Source organism: Camelus ferus, chromosome 17, assembly GCF_009834535.1.
Source record: "Camelus ferus isolate YT-003-E chromosome 17, BCGSAC_Cfer_1.0, whole genome shotgun sequence".
Taxonomy (NCBI): Eukaryota; Metazoa; Chordata; class Mammalia; order Artiodactyla; family Camelidae; genus Camelus; species Camelus ferus.
In genome coordinates this window covers 49,360,103-49,382,359 of record NC_045712.1, presented here as the reverse complement: position 1 = coordinate 49,382,359, position 22,257 = coordinate 49,360,103, and the positions used below count along the sequence as shown (strand labels likewise).

The window sequence follows — 22,257 nt, the reverse complement described above, 5'->3', positions numbered from 1 at the left end:
TGGCTGCATGGAATCACCCAAAATGACAAACTGTTTAAGTTAAAAATGTCTGAGATCAAAGATAGAAGTGAAGGAAGGACACAGTCCAGCTTAGAGAATTACAACTCAAGAAATGATGACAGAGAAGAATAACAGAGATAAAGTAGGAGCAAGGTTTGAGAAGCATTCAGAGAAGCTCAATGGATCATTATCAAAAGACAGTCTCCAGAAATAACTAAACAGAAACAGCTGTTTATGTGAGCGACTGCTGGCCTGGGAAGGGTTTTTGATCTGATGCCCAAACAGAACATACCGACACCCAGCAGTGTTGGGCACAAAGTGTGCACAAAATAAATATCTGTGGACGATGAATGACTGAGCGCCCTACAGGATAACACCTCATTTCTCTAGCGACCTAAGGGGTTCAAGTACTAATGATCATCAAGCCAGAATTCCTCAGGTTGAGGGCGTGAAGTGAGGGGAAAAGAAACAAGGGTTATTACGTAACAAGAAATGTAAGGAGGGGTCATGAAACAGGTGTGTAATACATGGTCGGTTATGAAACTGAATGGCCTGTCTTATGTGTGGATTCAATTTCTTACAAACATCTTCTAGGAAAATGTTTATCTCGCTGGAAGAAATAGCAGGCTGAAACCAAAGAAGGTCTTTTTTTCTTGGACCATCAGGACGTGTGACTGAGGTAGTGTTCTATTTTAGTATTTAGTCCCTAGTAATTATCTTTCTTTATATGGTTTCTGTTCTTTTATATATTTATTCGATATGCATATATTCATTTTTATTATACAATAACTCCAATTCTTTTCTGAGATAAGCAACTATAAAGAAAAATAATGAAACAATCAGTACCTGTATCTGATTCTAGTAAACAGGTAAGTGATGGAGAGGTGGGTGGGTGAAAGGAAGAAGAAAAGAAGGTTGGTTTTGTTAAGTTAGGAGAATATAAATCACGTGAATTGAGTTAAATTTAATGATTTTACTAATAGCTATCCATAAGTAAACTGAAAGTCGGCTATAGTTAGAAAATGCATAAATGGTCACAGCTACCTCGTGTTAGCTCTGGTTACTTTGGCATTCTCAGTATTCATGGACAGGGCCTTCCACTGGGCAGTTTTGGCCATTTCATCTGATATGTTAACAACTGAGGGATCAACACTGAAGAACAAATACACTTTCTGGTTAGTATTCAGTACTTGCAAAAGCATTAATACCGTCATTCTTATTCTCTATATAATATTTGCTTTCATCAACTTAAAACTGAGAAAACTCTTTGCCGTGCACTTAAAACAAGGTCTAGCAAGATATCAGCATTTTGGAATTCTATTGTAAAGGTCTCACAGGGAACTGCATTTTTCTTTATAATCAAAACTAGGAATAAGACTAATTAAACTGATGATTATGCCCCCAGGTGATTATCCTGACTACGTGGATACTATTAAAATGACATAAAAGAACAAATTAATGTGCTTATAATTATTAAAAGCAATACAGCCTCAAATCAATTAGAAAACTTTTATAGTCAGCACAAAATTCAATTTCAAATATGCAAAGTATAAAAAGAAAAATTAACATTATGATTTTTTAAAAGACTTTTTCATAGCTTTTAAAAAATCATTAAAAAAGAATTTCATAAAACGTGACACTTCAAAATTAGAAATTAAAACACTGCAACAGATAACACAAAAAAGGGTTTATAAGTACCAGTTTTGGCTGGTGTAACCATATCACTAATAATTTTAGTATCACGGTGTTACTATATAAAAGTTATCAAAATCCAAAGAGCAAAATACTGTCCTTTCATTATAAGCAACAAACATACCCATTCCATCACTATATGAAATATTGCAAAAACTACTTCAAAACCCCAAATCCAAAAACAAAGCCATATATTAATAATTTGGGGCTCAAGGTTGTCAGTCACAAGTAACAAGAAAGTATTAGGAAGTTAATAGAAATATATTTGCAAGTCTTTTTTCTTCACCAAAAGGAAAACATTTCATGCCAATAAGCAACAAATACAAATGTCAAATTAGGTGTTAAATTAACAAGGTGATGGCAGCCGGGTTATAAATCACTAAACAGCGGTCATTTAGAAAGTGCTGGCTTTGTTCATACGTCAAATCCGCGTGTTGTTTACAACCGAAGGCTGTACAGAGGACAGCCACGGTCACTGAGGAGTCCAGGAACGGCTGCTTCACCAAATTTTTAAAAGTGCACAAATTTGAAAGCTCAGATTCACCACAGCAGAGCCATCCCACTGGAAACTCTTGTCTACCCCAAGGAAATGTTTCTTTGCTCAGATACCAACGTCAAGGAACTGAAGAGAGAAATTCCTGAAGCCCTTCCTGGCTTCTGAATGTCTTCTCTAAGCAAGAACTTTCCCATTAGCAGAAACTGAGACCTTTTTTGAAGGAAGTATATATTTGTTTTTCCCCAAAATCAAACTAGATGGGGAAAAAACTGCGTCTACATTAAATAATTTTCATATTTTATAGTGGTTTACAGTTTCTCAATGCTTCCACAGGTTACCTCATTTCATTTTCATGGCACGTCATCCAAAGCTACTTAAGATTTAACATTCCAGCAGAGAAACGGGTCAGCCAATTCCTGACATTCTGGATATTCAAGTTTTAAGTAAAGCAGCATTAATCGTGGCTCACGTCACCACTTCCCAACAACAGTAAATATACATATGCCCATTCTTTTTGTTAAATATCAGACAGTGTAAGCATGGCCTCCACTAACGTGTGTCATCACAGGGAGAAAGAGGTGACGTGCGACCTACAGAAACTATGGGGCAATCCCAGCACAATGATGGGTCGCTAGTAACTATCCTGGCAGGTTCTATACTCTTTTTAGCAACAAAGCCAATACATTAATTCATTTAGCAAACATTTACAGAAGCTACAGAGGCAGAGCACTGTACGTGCATATGTCAAGATGTCTACACTGGCCACTTAATTTAAAGTGTATCAAAATTTGAGGGAAAATCACGAAAGGTGACAAAGAATAACAGCAATGATGAAAATTAATAGTAAAAACCATTAGAAGAAAATTACTTGTAAATTCATTTATCAAAACGAATCAACATGGACAAGTCCAAATGCTACCTCTAAAAAATCATAAAGATTAGTTAAAAATGAAAGAAGGTTAAATCAAGTTAATTAAACACCAACAAACATTTTTCATTAACTGGTCAAGAAAGGAACCTATGCACATTCTAAAACTGATGTTTCTACTATAATTAGCTAGCTAGGAATGAAATAAATGTGTAAAATAAGATTCAGATGTCTACATAAATAATACAGGCTTTTAACTTACTGAAAAGTTTACACTTCCCAACCTTTATATTTAGTTCTTAAATTTAAATACAAATCACCTGAATTATACATGGTGAATTATGTATGAAACGTTAGTTTTTCCCTAATATGAGCCCTCACTGCCAAAGGTCAAATTGCATCTTGGAAACCTGCAGGAGGGTTTTAAGGCCTCTTTTAAACATAGCTACATAACGGAAGGTTATCAGAAAATGGATTATAAATGTTTACTTTCCAGCACACACTGAGCCCAGCCCTAAGGAAGGGCTGAGGGGAAAAAAAACTGTACTACTGAGAGAATGGGAAAATTCTAGGACTAATTCAAACTTCGCTGAAACAGAAGGAGTGATGAAAGACAAGAAAATCTCGTCTGCTTGGCCGGGAAGCCAAGGTCTCCTTCACTCCTGCCTGTAACTGGGGAGGGAAGGAGCGAGAGACTTCCTCGTCCACCTGCAGGAAGCCCTCCTTGAGCTCACACACAAGATGTAGGTTTTGTCATCTTTTAAAAAGTAGGTATCACACCGCATGACTCATTCTTCACACCTGACACGTCTGCGAAGTACGTTTCACAAGATAAAGTTGTATCTCACCTATATTTTAGGGCCTTTACTGGAATCTGCAAGAGGCTTCCCCCTTCAAATGGAAGGTGCACAGTTTCCTCTCCAACTTGAAGCATTCGCTCAGCTTCCTTTAACAGAAGAGTGAAGAGATTACCTTTCCCAGAATATTTCCAGGAGGACCAATTAATAGATAATATCTTAACTAGAGACCCAAACTGACAATATTATTTAATGTGCCATGACTGAAAATTTTGTTTTATTTTTATGAAGACATACGTACAGCCCAAGATAAAAACCACCACTGGTAAAGATTTTAAGAGACTATAACTTTTGTCTCATAAATTAATCATTGCCACTATTTAAAAATCAATTTTCCTACACAGATTGTATGATCAGTTAATACATAGGTACACAATAGAGACAAACTCTTGTGATATCTCATGGCTCTCATTGCAACACGACATAAGCAAAGCCTCATCTGGATAAGGCAGGGTCTCAGCAATGCTGAGATGGAGGGCCAGCAACTCTGCTCTGGGAGGCAGTCCTGTGTACGCAGGATGGTCAGCAGCCCATTAGATGCCAGGAGCAGCCCCCGCAGTATGACAAAGTCACCCCAGGTGGAGAACACCTTAGCTAAGAGACAAGAGCCAAGACCATAACACAACTATGACTGGGGGCGGGGAGAGTCGGGGGGAGAGGGAGGCAGTGCAGAGACTGGGAGAGCATTCCCTCTTCTTTCTCACCCATAGAAATCCCACTACTTGGTGGCGGCAATGTACCCCGCTTTAGCAAAAATAATAAAAGATTAAAAATAAATAAATAAATAAAACCTAAGCTGAATTTCCTAGCATTCCTGGGTGCCATTTCTGGATGGCAGGGTACAGCCCCGACCCTCCCTCCTGCTGTCTCTGATGCTGACACGACAGCTGGAGCTCAACAGCCACTCTGACCCACGAGGGGACTCTGGGGGTGAACAGTCTATGCTGGGCTGGGAGAAAAGCAGCAGAGTTCCTGGTAAGTCAGTGGAGCTATCACAACAGACCAGTCACTTCCAAGATTCTTTATACAAAATAAACCCTTGTGTTTAAGGCACCTTTACTTTTGTCTTGTGATACCCAACTGACCTTACTCTAACTGACACAGGAAGTAATTAATAAACAAGCAATCGGACCAAAATATTTTATAAATAAATTCTGTCCTATTTGAAAAATCATCAAAAGCTCACAAATATTTACATACATAATATAGTTTTGGAGAAAACAAAACTCTTTTAAAAATTTTGGAGGCTTAATTCAAATGAATATTTTAATTAGTGTCCTGATAAAAAAGTCAAAATGTTGCCTGAAAAGTAAGCAAAAACCCAGTAATCTTGCCATAAATCAGCACTGAATATCAATCCAAATCATGAAAAAGATGCCAACAAGCCCTAAATGCATTTGTCTGCAAAGATTTTAAAATGTATTTTCATAAACACTATGCAAATATAAGGTATAAATTACGCTGATTTCCTCTCAAAAATTTGAAGAAAAACAGTAATTTTGAGATCAATTTAAATAGGACCACAACTTTTTAAAATGTTTGATTTTCAAACAATATTCTGAATCGGGAAACTGAGGGAGGCACTAAAATCAACAGCATCATCTATGCTACATACAGTGGCCATTTTTCCTTCTTACTAAGTCATAACATTGAGCTGGTTATTAAAAAAAATCAAATTCAGAATAGAGTATTCACGTAAATCTCAGCATATTTATCAACTAATGGTACCTAACTTTGGATATAAAAACTAAAGTTTCACTATACTTTCTGTAAAAAGATGTTTACTTAAAAATCCTTTTTGTCCTTAGCTATGCCAGATTATTGAAATGCTGCTAAAATAAAAATGCATGCTAAAATGTAGTTACGTACTGAAGGTTAAAATAGATGGTAGGCTATGATGTAGAATTATTTTGTTACTTACACTTTAATAGTGCTAAATTCTTCTGACTGTTGATTGAGAACACATGATACATAATTTTTTTTTAAGAAGAATTTTGTGTAAGGGATAAGGACAAGTTGGTCAAATGGGTTAAGAACCTATATTTAGAACAAGTTACCTACTAACCTCTCTCTCACCCTCTCAGTTTCCTAATTTGTAAACTGGGGATAAGACAAGAAGCTGCACTTTACAATAATAACGTTATTAGGAAGACAGGAGGAGTGGATTTCCATTACAGTGATGGCAATAGTGTCTGCTCATTGGTACAAAACATTAAACAAATGAATGGTGCACATTTAAAATTCTTGGCTTTTTTTTTTTTTTTTTTTTTTTTACCTCTTTCTCTTTTTTCTTTTTGTCGTCTTCTTTCTTTTTCTTACTTTCTGGCATGAGATCATCAAGCCAACTAAGTTCTCTCTTTGTGAAACACAGATCCATGAGTTTGCGTACAAAGACTAGTGCAAGAACCTTTAAAGAGCGGGGAGAGAATATTAAGTAATGCCTAAAAATACAGAAATTATATCACTCAGAGAAAAAGTATTTAATAAATCATAAATAATAAAAAAGTAGCTTCATGTATTTTATTTTAAAATACTTCTTATTTCAAGAAACTGAGTCACTTATTTACCTTTTCCAACTTTCTGCTCGAAGAAATAAAGGAAATGACATTTTTAGCCTTTTCCTATATAAATCCCTCACATTCTGCATAAAATTATAAAGCAGATTAAGCATGATGAGTATCTTCACAGTACACGATTATTAATGTTTATGATGACTTTACATTATACGTGTTATATAAGTAGATATAATCTTTAAAATCTCTTAAGCATTAGAGAATCCATTTTCCAGCATTAGGTTTTAACTTTCCAATCGTATTTGTGAAAAAGACATATTACTTTCATTTGCTTTTCTTTAACTGATGCTAAGGTTGAAGACGTTCTAAAATGTTCACTGGGCATCTGGATTTCCTCTTCTGTTCTTACTATTTCCTATCTTTTGCCTGTTTTTTCAATTGGTTTTTATGACTTCTGTTTGTGAATTCCTAAAAGTTGTGTGGTTTGGATAGCAACACTTTATCTTAAATGTTACAAATATTTTCTCCCCGTTCACAATCTGATTTTACTATAGATATACAAAACATTGAATTATCACGTGGTCAAATATATCATCTTTCTTTCACTCTTGGGTTTCCCTGCCTTCTTTGAAAAGTTATCCTCAATCACTGGATTATATAAACAATCTTTGAAATTTTCTACTACAATTTAACATTTAAATTCTGATTATTTCTTTCTGAATCTGACATCATGTAGTAACTTTATTTAGCTCCCAGTATGCAGTCAAATCTAACACTATATACTAAAGTTCCCCACTTAAATGAATTACCGCCTTTGATGAAATAGTCCACTTATATTATCCAAGTGGCAAATTTGCAAGTATCCTGACAAATTTCTGGAATCATTAGTCTCTTTTTCTTATCTACTTGTCGATTCCCATGTCAATTTCACACTGCATTATCTACACTGATTTGACAGAAACCTTTAAATATTTAGTTCTCAAAACACTGTGGTATCAGCACAGGGACAGTCAAGTCCCTCACCCCTGGACCCAGCCAGGAATTTTGAATTACAATTACTTCTGTTTTGTTATTCTCTACTATCTATTATATCTTTATTTTCTCATTAATATGTAATTTGTATATTATAAAACAGAAAAATATCAGGTGCATATTTTGATGCTTTTGAAAAATGTATGTAATCTTATAACCCACATCCAGAAAAGATACAGAACACTTTTATTGTTGTGGCTCTGGTATCTATTTTTCCCTATGAACTTTAAAATCACCCAGCTCACACTGAAACCCACCCCCACCACACACAAACACAAATAAAACTAGTAAACATCATACTTGGAAGTGAATTTTCATAATACTATGTATGCAAAACGAAGAACATAGTATATCTTTCTACCTGTTTAGGTCTTAATTTTATGTCCTTCAATATTGTTATGGGTTGAATTGTGTCCCCCATGAAAATCTTATTTGAGTCCTAGCCTCTAGCGCCTCTTACTATGGCTTTATTTGGAAATAGGGTTGTTGCAGATGCAATTAATTAACATGAGGCAGGTCATCCTGGAGAGAATGGGTTCCTAACACAGTACGTCTCCTGTCCTCATGAAACGTTCGTGTGAAGACACAGGGAGAAGACTTGCAATGAGGAATTCAGACTGGAGTTGTGCAGCTGCTAGTCAAGGAACGCCAACGGCTGTCGGCAAACCATCAAAACTAGAAAGGGGCAAAGGAATCCCCTGTGGGGCTCGGAGGGAGCAGGGTCCTGTCCACATGTTGATTTCTGACATCTGGCCTCCAGAACTGTGACACAAATTTCTGCTGCTTCAAGCAAATGAGTTTGTGACACTTTGTTACAGCAGCCCTAAGAAACTAACACAAATACTATTATAAAGCTCTTTTTTTTTTCTTTAAATAGGTTTCTCCTTTTAAATTTATTCTTAACTATTTTATAGTGTTTGGTCACTACTATGAATATGATTTTTTCCATTTCCATTTTTAGAATTATTACTAAGCTAGAGCCTTTTCACTAATTCCCACATTTTCTTGTACCCGGCCATCCTAACAAAATTCTTATTAATTCTGTTAAGAGCTTTTAGGCTTTTTTGAGCGATTCGGGTTCACAGTTATACAGTCACATTATTGACAAAAATGTTAGCTCCTCTTTACAGCAATCACTATATTACTCCTGTCTTACAGTTGGGACTGCCAGGTCTCGTCGAAGAACAGTCGTAAGCAGGGGGCTTTCCTCTCCACGTCAGGGGCGGGCGAACCACGAGCCCCTGCGCTAGGTCCGCTCCGCCACTTGCCCGTGTGGCTTGTGAGCTAAGAACAGCCTTTACAGATGAACTTTCAGAGCTGATCTGATGATAGGAACACGAGCTGAGAACTCCAATTAGGTGACACATTATCCCAAACGAAAACCTTCCATTCGTAGTCTTCCATTAAAAAATGGAAAACCCTGTACAATTATTTTTTGAATTCTATCAATAAAAAATTGTGAAAACCCTCTCTCTTGCTGTATATATGCACCTGTGTGATGTTCTGGAGGCCTACAAAGCCAAAAATATTTACTATATGACCCTTTACATACAAGTTTGTTGACCTCTCCTCTAGGTGTTCATATTCATCGCTGTAGATTCACGTACCACTTTAAAACCCATGACCCTCTCCCATAGCTGTGGTTAGACATCTTTTCTCTTTCTTAGCCTTGTATATTCTGGTCTCCCATCTTCTTCTTCACTTAGGAGTTTATCCATTATTTAGCTTTACAAATAAGCAATTTGGTTACATTTATTTGAAGTCTTCTTGAATGAGGGCAATGAAGGGTATACATTTTCCTCTGAGCATAACTTCTCTGCTCATAGATTAGAAGTTATTCATTTCAATTCCTCCACAATGTTTTTTTTAATTCAATTTTCCACCCAAGGCTTATTTCAGAATTTAATTTCTGCATGCAAGATTTTTTAGTGACTTTTCAGTATTCGTATGTAATTTAATTTATTTGTGATCAGGGAATATTACCTGTATAAATTCACAGCTTTTCAATTTTTAAAGATTTTGTTTGTGGCCATGTACATAACCAAGTTTTATATAATATTTATAAAAGGACAAACAGTCCCTATTTGCAAAATGCAATTTTGTAATGTGGTAACTTAATGAATTACATTGACTCTTACTAATATCACCTACAATCTTTATTACGTTTTACCTTCTAGATCTATTCGTTTATGAAAAAGATGGACTGAAATACCCTATTAAAGAACCATTTGTTCTGGTTGCTTTCCTTTTTACATTTGACTATCATATTTGTTCCACAGATATCCTAAATGCTGGAGTTGTGTAAAAATACAAAACAGCATTCTATAGTCCAAGGACTAAACATCAAAACAAACCAAAATTTAGAAAATGACAAGCAATTCTCAGAATGATTGGTTTCATAGCCAGAAAGGGCTGACTCACATTTCAAAACACCTGAGGCACTTAAAATGGGCTATTCCTTTTCTCAATGTCAATTAGAAACATTAGTAAGATAATTACTATCAAAACACACCAAAATGAAAGTCTGAAAAGAAGAAAAAAACAAAACAAAAAACACCTTACCATCATAGGAAAAACCACTGCGGCAGCTGAAGCCTTTATCACCCACAGGAGGACCAGGCAGGTGAGCTGCATGACTGTGAAGACGTGGACCTTCCACAGAGGCACGTAGCGGAGGTATATCAAATCGGGCTGGTGCTTAGCAGGCATCCCAAACAGTTTTATACGGTCAAAAAACTATGTTTTGAGTGTAAAACAAAACAAGAAAAGTTTTTTAACGAAGACCTGAATTCTGCTACTTAGGAAAAGAAATTATATTCTACTGTAGGTTTCTGTGATTTAACCTGTAACTATGTTATGACAGCACAGGATAATGTTTCAGCATACAACATCTTGATCCAAGGAGGGGAAAAAAAAAATCAAGACAACCATTTGAATGACTAATTCATTCGTCAGAAAAAAAGTCAAAGTGCTTTGATCTGGGGGATTAAAATATTTAGATAAATTTCTCCGCTATAACCAACCGCACAAATCATTTAATCCCTTTTAACTTGTTTTCTAGTGTGTAAAATAAAAGAGTAACACTCTCCTAAGGTTCTTTCTAAATCTAACATTACAAATTTATGACAATAACCTGAGGTAACAATGATCAATTTTTCACCCGTTGAAAAGGAAAACTATGAGTCCATTTCTTAGCCTTTTTGAGCTTTAATTTCGTCATTTATATGTGGCGTAAGATCGGCCCTCAGTACCTCACAGAATTGTTGTTAAACAATCAAGTGAGTTAATGAGATCATTTCTTGGCCAGTGGAGAGCAGACCCCTAACTGTGGCATTTAAAAAATAAAGACGTTGCCTCTGAGAGGCCTCGCCGCCACTAGCTGGCAACTGGACACAACACGCTTCTGCCTGGAGGCGGGCATGGGGCCCCTGCTCCGCCCGAGGAGCCGCCCTTAAGGCTGGATTTGGAGAAGTCTTCATAAGTCCTATCAGGCTGTTTCCCAAGAAACACTATAAATAATACAAACCAGATTAGTTAAGACACTGGATACTAGTCTGGCTCCATTGCTTACTTGGTTAAAAACTTAGTTTTTGTTTGTTTCATGATGAACAAAATCAGTATTTCCTCCTTTCCTGTTTCCCAAGGTTGTTTGGAGGATCACAGAAAGTCATTTCCGCACTAGACTTTTTAAACTGTGTTGCACCAAACGGCCGGTAGTACCATTGTTACAGAAAACGAGTTTATGTACGTTTTCTTTTTAAGCAACTGAAATTGCTGTTCTAACGTGTCACAAACGTGTCATTTGTGTCCGTTCCAAACCTTTTGATCCTCCCTCTCACTATACTAGTCTTTATTAATAGTTACCTTTCAGTAGCTTCAATTAAAAATAGGTAAGGACATATCAGGTCATGATCTCATTCTCGGGGGGGGGGGAGGGGTGTGCAGTAAGCAATAATTACTTTAAAAATGTGGATCTGAAGTCATAGTTCACCTGCCCCCAAAATACGTGAGTACAGAATAAATCAATACAAAAACAATCTTTGCAAATATAAAATATTAAAGTTTTCCTGCAAAATCATTAAATATTTAAGACTTGCCTGGATTCCTTTTAATGAGGAAACGCCCATATAAAGGAAAACGCCGTACAGAACAGGCATTGGAATAAACTGTAGGTAAAATGACCGCAGTTAGAATCCATGCTACTAAAACAATTTCATAGTAAAAAATACATAAAAACTTGGTCAGAGTGCCTATGGAGACAGAGGTACAAGATCTCTCAATGAAGAGACCAAACTTTTCTATAAATAAGAAACATACTAGTGAACAACAACCTCCTTGAAAATCATTCATCTTCTACATTGTTCCTTCCTCAGAAGGGCATCTGTCCAGTGGTTAAGAGCCTGGGCGCTACAATCAGACTGTCTGGTTTAAAAACCCAGTTACCCTCCTACTAAGCTTTAACCTCTCTGTGCTTCAGTTTCAGTATCAGATTGCCTTGAAGATTAAAAAATGTCAAATGCATGGAAGACTCAGAAAAGCACACGGTATGTATCGACCACTCAGAAAGTGTCCGCTGTTATTAGTGTCACGATCCCCGCAGTGAGCGCTACAGGGCACCACTTACTGAATACGTGTAATAATTAAACACTGTCCCCAAAGGGAAGTCCTTATTACTCTGGCAGTTAGGGGACCCTAAACTGCCTACTGTTCCCAGGCATTCCACAGAAAAGCTAGCTACAGGGCCCATTCGCTGACTCACACGCCACCATCAGCTCTCCCCCAAGGGAGGGAGCTCGAAGGAAAAAGACATAACAGCCACACAGGAGAATCAGTCACACTCACTCTGCTAAACAACCTAGTATGTCCTTACTGAGGGCCTTGGAAGGGAAGTAAACATGTCAAAAATCTAATAAATATCCTTCAGGGAATCTCAAGAAAATATTTTAGCCATAAAGCAACTTCAGAATACTAGGAAAGATGAAAAATCAGAATGAAAAAAAAAAAAACCCTCCCTGAAATTAAAGATATAGTAACCCAAATAATTAAAAAGAATTTTGTTAAAATGATTTTGGTAAGACTAACGAGATCAATATAACGATAAGGAAAATGGGCGAGACTGACAGCGAGAAAGAGTAAAGGAGAGAAACGCAACACATCCAGCAGGACTAACGTCCGTCTAACTGAAGCTGAACAAATATGTAAGAGAAAATAGAGAAGACGAAATAAATGACTGAAGAACATGCCCGCAGGTGAAGGCACACATGACCCGCAGGGAGACAAGCAGCGTAAATTCAAAGTCCCTGACTACCTAAATACCCTTGTGAAATTTCAAAACAGCAGGAGTAGAAAGCACATTTTGGTGGCTTCTAGAAAGGAAAAACAAATGCCTCTGAAGATACAAAAGCCAAACAGACAGCAGACCTCTTATTACAAGACCGCTGATTCTCTAGGCAACAGTGACTTTGAGACTCAAAGGAGAACAAATTTGAACATTGAAATGGGTATCCGACCATCCATCAAATGTGAGGATGATGTTGAAACACGTAAGAACTCTGAAAGTTTACTAATTACAGTACCACGCACGAGTAAGTTACTCAAGGAATTCCTTTAGCAGTACAAGAGAAATACGAGAAAAAAGTATATGCACTTTTCTTAAGTAGGTATTAAGGAACCTTATTGGATCTTGAGGCTCGGTTCTTCACACAGCGGGAGCCTAGGGAACGAAGGTGTATTTCTGCCTCCACGCCAGCTGATCTCACCCCGCTGAGTCCTCAGCGAGTATCTGCAGCATCCTAACACTGATTCTGCGTTCCCAGAGGGTTTACATGTTTATAATTTAACTTACAGAAAAAGCACCACATGTAGGTGCTGGTAACCTTTATGATAATAATAAAACTGAAAACACAGCCAGTAAAAGGCAGGTGATGAAAGGGAGACTGGGATGTTGGGCTAAATCCTCATGAAAGACATAACCTTAGGTCAGAGGCTCTCAAGCTTTTTGGTCTCAGGACTCCTTTATACTCCAAAAATGTACTGAGGACTTGTCCCCCAAATACTTATGTGGATTCTATATATAGATATAGACATAGATACATATTGATATATAGAGAGCTAGGTAGACAGGTATGTGGAAAAGAGCTATACACCATATTCGAAATTTAAAGAAAAATTTTAAAGTTATTTTTAAATTTATTTCAAATAAAAAACCCATTACAAGTTAATATAAAGAACCTATTTTTATTGGAGAACTATCATTTCCAAAGAACATGAAGTTAAGTGAAATGAGCGCAGTTCTGTATTTCTGTAAATCCCTTTCGTGGGGGCTTAACAGAAGACAACTGAATTCTCACATCTGCATCTGCCTTCAATCTGCTGCAATGCGCTGTTCTGCCAAAGCACAGGGAGACGAGTCAGCCTCACACAGTTATATAGCCGGAAGAGGAAAGATCCAGCAGACCCCGGACAGAGCGACAGGGACACCCCCCAGCCCGAGTGCTTGGACTAGACCTGAAGAATCGCTGTCTCAGGTAAAGAGACTCAGTCTAAAGATACTAAAGTGAAAAAGAAAATTATAAAAGTATGTAGAACTGTAATGGTGTTAAGTACTGAAATAACCTCAAAAACAAAGAAGTAAAAAACAAAAGCTAACCTCTGGAGAGTTGTGTTTGAAAAATGAGAGAAACAAGACCAACTTTGCATTTTAGGGCTTGCTTGATAGGCTACCTGAATTTTTCTACCCGTATGCAACTAATACTTTAAAAATGTAAAGACCACTTAAAAATGTTAAAGGGCAACCCTCGTCAGTAAGGGACAGCATCCCCGTAAGACTACACGAAACATTTCCCCTCTGGTCCCAGGCACTTCTGGCAACATGCTCCCCACTGAGCAGTCACTGCCCATCCATTTGCCTGTTAGCTTCACCAGTCAGACTGTCAAGCTCTTCAAAGTAGACACTAATGTGTTCTATTTATTATTGTTTCCCCAGTAGTTAATAAAGTACTCAATGAGTATTTGGTCAAATAATTAGTTCCACGAAAAGAGACCAAAGAATTTGAGAACTAAGTACAATTTTTTAAATTAATGTATAACAGAAACATACATACTCCACGTTTGTACTCTAATTTATAAATAGTTTACAACTTTTTGCTTAATAATTTTCTTTACGACAAAAACAACTAATAAACCAAGAAAAAAAAAGAGTTGAGCTCTTTCAAGATGCGTAGAAAATTTCACAATAGATACTCAGCTGCGTTTGCTATGGTTAGTGTTCGGGCTTTTTTTTTAATCACAAGATTCAGTAGGATTTGTACAGTAAAAATCAGTTGTGACCAAAAGATGTTTAACATAAATTATAATTTCTTACATGCTTCATTTATAGCATTAGCTGGTTTTGTTTTTCTAATGAGTGCCAGTACTTATGTTTCATTTAGTTTGTCAGGAAGAATGAATGAATTCAATGAACAGCAATATTATTTTTTTACATTTTGGTCAAATAACTGTTTCATCCATATTTCAATACTGCTTCCTCTAATATGCTGATACAACCCTCCGGGTATATTCCTCTTTTAGATGATAGCTAAGCCATGGATTAACTCTTTCCAAACTCTACAGTCTTTAATGCTGTCCCTTCCATTATTTTTAAAAAGGAGACACTCTAACACCGAAATCCCTGCTATACTAACCACCGTTTCAAAATAATGTTTTCCAAGTAAATTCTAGGAAATGAAACAAATTTTAGATTTTTAAAAGTTTCATTTTCATACAGCCAAGCATAAATTTTATGACAAAAAAAAGATTTAAAAGCGTTGCAATAAAGACGTTTTACCTTGAGTACTGAAGTCATGAACACAGACAGGCCCATTAGAATAAAAATCATCAGCCCTGTAACCCGCTGCTCGCGAATCCCCAAAAACTTGGGTTGTTCCCCTGGAGCAGAACATTCAGATTCAACTTTTAAGCTGTTGACGTGACTTATCGACAAGACCGTTGCAGCCACAAACCACGGAAGTCCCATGACAGAGCACACTCCCAGCATCACGCCAACCATGAGCAAATCAAGGTGGTAGCCGGCTCCTTTCTGAAAGCGGAAATCGACATTAAAGTTCGTCAGTCTACATCGTTCTTTTAGGTTCAAAGTCTATGCTACGTATAAAGAGAAGAAATTAAGTTTCACCGCACATCTGTTACGTTGTAACTATGAAAACACCTCCAACTTGAAGAAATCACAATACTTGAGACACAAATGTTAAGTTACCTTCAATTTGTGCTCCTTTCTGTTGATGATTACAGCTGTGATTTGCTGATCCATAAAGATGAGAATGGTACAAAGCAGGGCAGGAATAGCAGCTATTAACAAGGTCCACCAAGGGTTCTCTCCCAACGGGCTTATGATCCAGCCCCTATTGGGATCAGTAGGCTGTTTAAAAAAAAAAAATCAAAAGGTTAAAAGAAAGAAAGGGAAAGGCTCCTCCTCCTACTGCACAGAATGTCCGCAGCACAGACGGGGTCTGCTCCAAGAAACGCCAAGGGATCGGGGAGAGCTGGATTAAGCCTTGGGATACATTGTGAACCATCTGCGAAGCGGTCAGGGGAATTCTTCCATCCCTCGTCCATGCGTCTTAGCCATCCTTCCGTCTGGAGGTGGAGTCTACTTCCCTCCCGTGAACCTGGATAACCTTATGGTTTAACCAGAGAACAAGGCCTAAGTGACACTGTGATTTTTTTTTTTTTTTTGAGAGTTACGTTTTATTCGGCGGACACCTCTGAGGCCTCAGCCCGGGAGGACAGCCTCTCAGATTGCTCTGAGGGACTGCTCCGAAGAGGCAGGGGAGGAAATAGGATATATAGGAGTTTTACAGCAAAAACCAGGTAGTCGGAACATTAAAAGAGTACTTGTTACTGTGTGATTTCTGAGTCCTGACCTCAAGGGACCTTGCTGCTGCTCCTTATCCCCCTGGAAACCCTGTGGGAGCCTGGATGAGCTTTTCCTGAGGAAGAGATACATCATGCTGAGACAGGGATGGCAGGCAACTGGCCCCTGGACTGACATCCCAGACACGTGAATGGGCCCCCACTGACCCGTCGAGGCAACAAAGACTGCAGCCACATCAGAGATCCCAAACCAAGAGACCAGACCCCTGCCCAGCTAAACCTCATCCCAACTGTCAGAATAATGAGCATAAAAGGGTTGTTGTTTAAAGGCATTGTATCTGGGGAGGTGTGTCAGGCAGAACAGAGAAGTGAAACAGAGTGTCATTTCAACGTGATTCTACCTATTTCATACAAAGTGAAATCAATTGACCTGCCAGATCAACTCCTAAACTAAACTGCTTTACGGAGCCCACAGACTAGTGATCTTGGCAGGTCAGTGAACTCAGAAGCGGGCCCCAGTATGCTACTTTTCCAAACCACTGACTTGCCAAAGACCTGGCACTTCATCAGATACTAATACAGTTCAATGCTGTAACATAAAATCTGTTTTATAATAAAACAGCTTAAAAGATCACAAGAGAGTTTAGCATCCTTGGAGGATCCTGGATATGCTGACATGCAAGCAGTCATACATGTCATATTAAGTCTTTTTTCTTCATGAAATCATGTGCCAATACAAAAGGGAAGTTTACTGTTTTCAGAGTCAGGTAATTACACTATTGCCACACTCACATACATTAAACTGCTTCATAAGTAATACCACACATGAATAAAAGGGTTTTATCCATGCAATGCGTGTATTCTTAACTTCTCCTTAATTCCTGTCCCCAAGTGTACTTTCTGCCCCTTGAAATCAGTTTGCCACTTGAAAGCTAGATAAATAAACAAACAAGAATACATTTAGAAACCAGAATAAAGAAATGGGACCAGGGTTACAGGAAACCACATCAATGTAATTTATATTGCACATCAATGTAATTCACCTATTTGTAAGACTTGGTAAAAATAGAATGACTTTGATACAGTCACGTCTTAATGGCCTAAAATCTTTAGTGGCTCAATATCTATGCTTTTAAACAAGGTCTCCAAGCTTTTTTTTTTTTATTATATTCTCTTAGCAGCAAAAAAAATATATACCCAATGGCTCCATACTTATTTATGTGTTATGTTACTAATGATTACCCAGATAGTAAAAGCCATACAGTAAATATTGTAAAGCTTAAGTTTTTTTATTTTTAAGTAAAAATATAAATAGATCTAAATAATTTTCAGTGGCTCATTTTCCACCCATGTACTCTACTTTGGAGGCTACTGGTTTTTAAAATAATGTTATTTTTTAATGCCAGTGAGAGAGAAAAGACTAAATCTATCTTTATTATATTCCTTATTTTGAATCCCCTTTAAATCTTCTGGTTCCAAAAGAAGTCATAAGATCTGTTAAATGTAAATATAAGCAGAGACACAATACCTGACTATTAAAAATATCCAGTAACTATTTAAGAGCTACCATCTCCAACTTAGAAGGGAAAATAATTATCAGATGGTATATTATGCACATGGTATATTGCATACAAAAGAACTATAGTCTAATGAAATCAAAATGTTCATGGATGCGCAAATTAAGTATCATTTTTCTTTTGGAAATAATTTGATTTTCTCTTGTTTCTGCTGGAAAATGTTACACAAAGCTTTCCAATTACTGCCAGATACACCAACCTTCCAGAAATTATTTACACGTGAGACATACATACAATTTTTCTTTTCAAAACATCAGCTCCTCAGAGAGACTACGTGTATTTTAGAAAGAACTACTTAAGAGGCAGTCTCACTTTAAAGTAGTTCGATATCCCCAAGTAATAAACAGCCGAGTGTCTCCGTCCTTACCTCGAATTTCTCTGGAACATGAAGTTTAGGAGATGGAACACCTACAAGGTAGTCAATTGCAACCATGATGACTATGGTGAGAAACACAGCAAAGTCACTGATTGTCGATCGCACCTACATTAAAGGGATTGTGTTAGCATAAACACAGAGACACTGTGTCCTTTCTAAATGACTAATACCTTTCACAGATTAACACAGGCCACTAGAAAGCATGAATGAGGGTTTTCATTAGTAATAATGTATCAGTGAAATACGCTTATAATTAGTGTTCTTTGCGAAAGATAAGAAAACACATTTCACAACTACCCTCCCATCTCTCGTGATACTGCCGTCTTCCTACTGTTAGCACGGACGTGTAACACCCATTTTGCACTATGAATAATTTCTTTATAGCTACTTGACACAAAGCACTAACCTCAAACAGTATCTTCTTGTTTTGAAATAAAGCAAGGAAATGAAAATGAAAAACATGACTATGACCAGAACTTGAAAATTACACCCCGGTTACCTTGGTAGGAAAATAGCGCTTGGTCTTAAATTGCTTGAGGAATGAAGACAGAAAAAATGTTGTGAAAAATAAGATGACACACCAGAACAGCACGTCTGGAATATAAGGTCCGTGGAGACTGCAAGCTGACCCTACGAATGTACCGTGAAAGGTTTTACACTCCTGAAAAAAAGGGGAAAAAACAGAAGAACGGGGGCTGAAGGGGATTCTCAGACAGTCGGTAACTTACAAGGAACTTCACTGACTCTTAAGATGCTACCGGTCATGAGACACACCACTGTTTTATGTTTCACTTAGAAGAAAAACACTCCCCGGTCAACGTTAACACACCATCAATTTTAAGACCCATCCTGAGTTCAGAGAGGTCACGGTTTGAGAAATATGTGCATCTTAAACACTGAACTGAGATACAGTATTTTTCAAGTTACTACATCATGTACGTCTTTCCTTCAACTCCTTATTTCCTTCAGAGAAATATTCAGGATTAAGTCCCAAATAATTGGTTCGCATTCTTGGTCAACAATTTTACTGTCTTTCCTTTACTTCTGAACAAGCTGCTTAAAACAAAAGCAACAGACAGAAAAAGACAGACTCTGCCTTTTTACAATCCTGAATGAGAGATGGTTATCACACTACATTCAAATCAGTAATAAGAAACTGCATTTGGCTTTTCTGACTTTTTAAAGAGATTAAAGCATGGGGACTGTGAGCAGTAACGTGACCACTGAAATAGTATTTCCACTAAGAAAATCAATAATAAAAGCAATAATACAGCGTAATATAATGCAATTATAGAAATATATTGCCTTGATTTTCCTTTAGGGGGACAAATAACTGAAAAGAAACCAGAGATTAACAAAGGCACGTGCAACTAAAGTCCTTTTTTATATATTCTAATGAGATTCATTTTAAAAGCAGAACAACTCAGGTCTAGTAGAAGAAAAAGAGTCAGTTTCCATTACTCTCAATCTCTATATGCTGAGACTAGAAATCCTACACTTTACAACACGCATCGTGGAAATATCAACTACAGCTACACAAAAACCTAACATGACCCTGATGGGTATCAAGAAAACATACTGAACAGATCTGTACAAAATACTACTAAGACATCCTGTTCTTCATGAGATGAGCTTTTTTTTTTTTAACAAATCACTTTCACTTGAGCATCCCTATGAACTCCACCTCTTCCATAACAAAAAATGAGTTTTTCAATATAAAACAGTGACGCGTTACTGTAAGCTGAGATCACCGACACACAGTGCCTTAAACCTGCACTGCCCCAGGGCCGTCCGCGGCGATGAAACGTCCTGCACCTGCGCTGCAGCCGCCCAGCTTCGTCACCAGAGGGGGCTGAACACTGGGGGCGTGGCTAGTGCAACCGAGAAACCGAACTTTTAATTAACTTTGTTTAGTTACAGTTAAATAGACACACATGGCCGGCAACGACTTCCCTGGATAGCGCAGGCGTAAATTATCATTAAAATTTCAGATGCTACCCCTCCAATTTTATATTTAGGAGCTAACTGTCACCCTGGGAGAGAAAAGAATGACCTACGATTACTGAGACGATACAAAAAGCACCAGAGAAGCTCGGGGGACTTGGTTTTAACTGATACTGCCAGCATCACTGGGCATCTTTACTTCTAAATCTCAACCTGGGAAGTGTCCAAAACAGGTATCTAGGGCCAGGACGACACTTCCCAAAGGGAAACAAAAATATCTATGTAACAGTGCTCGGCACACAGCAGGTGCTCGTTGTCTGTTTTTCCTTTTTCCTTTCTTTCCTTCAGGGCTTAAGTCAGACTAGTCTCTAGGAGGTAAACAGGTTCAATCTAAGCATTCACGATCTTCCAAGTGAGCGGGTCACGGAGCAGACGGGCCGGGAAACAGAGGGCAGGACAAGAGGGAACTGTCAACTCCAGTACCTGCAACCACAGGCCTCCGAACTTGTCAATCTAAGTGGAATTAGAAATCAAAAGCCGAGGAGGGGAGGGTACAACTCAAGTGGTAGAGCACATGCTTAGCATGCATGAGGTCCTGGGTTCAATTCCCGTGGACCTCCTCTAAAAATAAACAAATCTAATTACCTCCCCTGACAAAAGAAGAAAGAAAGAAAGAGAAAGAAAGAGAGAAAGAAAGAAAGAGAGAAGAAAGAAGAGAGAAAGAAAGAAAGAAAGAAAGAAAGAAAGAAAGAAAGAAAGAAAGAAAGAAAGAAAGAAAGAAAGAAAGAAAGAAAGAAAGAAAGAAAGAAAGAAAGAAAAGAAAGAAAGAAAGAAAGAAAGAAAGAAAGAAAGAAAGAAAGGAAAGAAAGAAAGAAAGGAAAGAAAGAAAGAAAGGAAAGAAAGAAAGAAAGAAAGAAAGAAAGAAAGAAAGAAAGAAAGAAAGAAAGAAAGAAACCAGAAGCGTATTTGCATCTCTTTAATAATTACATCTTGGAAGTCAAATATAGTCCATCTTGATCTCCTTACCAGCTTCACTCTTTTCAGCCTATACATTTTAGTACACAGTAAACAAACATGTGGTAGCTCCTGTCTGGTCCACACAACACCGTATTCTGAAAACATACTATATCCATCCATCAGGAAGGAAATGTAGGTTTGCTCCAGAAAAGCCAGAGAAGTAGACGACTGCCTGCCCCTCCCCTTCCTCTGTACTCACAGAGACGGTGAGGTTCCCCCAGGGAATGTCGCGTACAGTGATGTTCCTCTCCTCCCACACCTTCAGAGTTTCATTGCCAGGGTTAGAAGGCTCCACACAGACACATCTGAGAAATGAGAATTGGATAAAGTTTTAACAATTCTGCATTAAAATGTTTATACTTTATTAAATCCATCACACAGTGTGGTAGCTTCTAACTTATGTTCCACTTTGCAAAGCATGGAGGCTAAAAAGTGAAAACACAGCAGAAAACAATGGAATGGAATAAAGTCTGGCTTCTATAAATAAAACAAAACTAACAGAAACATCGATAAAATGTTTTACTTAACGAAGCTGGTTAAATATATCCCTTGGGGGAGTACTTTAAAAAAAAAAAAAATCGGAGAAGACACCACCACGTTTAACAAGGTCAGTGTCCACTAAATCTTTCCCACTTAGGACCAAAGAAGCCGCTGCCACACCCCTGTCCGCACACACACAACATGCACTGGTTCCCACCATGAGTTATACTCAATTAAGTCTAGCCCTGTCTACACATGCTCATCCTAAGGTTCATTCTTAAAGCAATAAGTAAAGCCTAGTTTTTCAGGACAGGACTAGAAGAGTCGAGGCACTCGGAGTTCAGTTCACATCCAGAACCATCTCACCTGCACAAAAGAGCTAGAAACGCACATATAAGCAAAGAAATCTCTAAATGTGGATTTGAAAAATGAAAAGAAGAAACAAAGAGGGATATCCTCAATTGAATTACGAGCTGTTTGAGAAAAGACAGGAGGCTGGACTTCGGATTCAACCGAGGCTCTGTCATTTAGCAG

General features: G+C 37.7%; 1 protein-coding gene across 9 annotated transcripts in view; it reads right to left on the bottom strand.

Moving 5' to 3' along the window:
* Nucleotides 1–22,257, bottom strand: part of SLC4A7 (solute carrier family 4 member 7) — a 111,231-nt gene that overhangs the window by 5,089 nt on the left and 83,885 nt on the right. For all 9 annotated transcript variants that reach the window (XM_032459407.1, XM_032459411.1, XM_032459412.1 and 6 more), the window contains 10 exons: nt 21,443–21,548; nt 18,782–18,943; nt 18,274–18,387; nt 15,713–15,874; nt 15,284–15,535; nt 11,556–11,624; nt 10,021–10,194; nt 6,189–6,320; nt 3,905–4,002; nt 1,045–1,152 (listed from right to left, as the gene is read on the bottom strand). In XM_032459407.1, the coding sequence (XP_032315298.1) occupies nt 1,045–1,152; nt 3,905–4,002; nt 6,189–6,320; nt 10,021–10,194; nt 11,556–11,624; nt 15,284–15,535; nt 15,713–15,874; nt 18,274–18,387; nt 18,782–18,943; nt 21,443–21,548 (1,377 nt within the window). The remainder of the gene's footprint in view (nt 1–1,044; nt 1,153–3,904; nt 4,003–6,188; nt 6,321–10,020; nt 10,195–11,555; nt 11,625–15,283; nt 15,536–15,712; nt 15,875–18,273; nt 18,388–18,781; nt 18,944–21,442; nt 21,549–22,257) is intronic.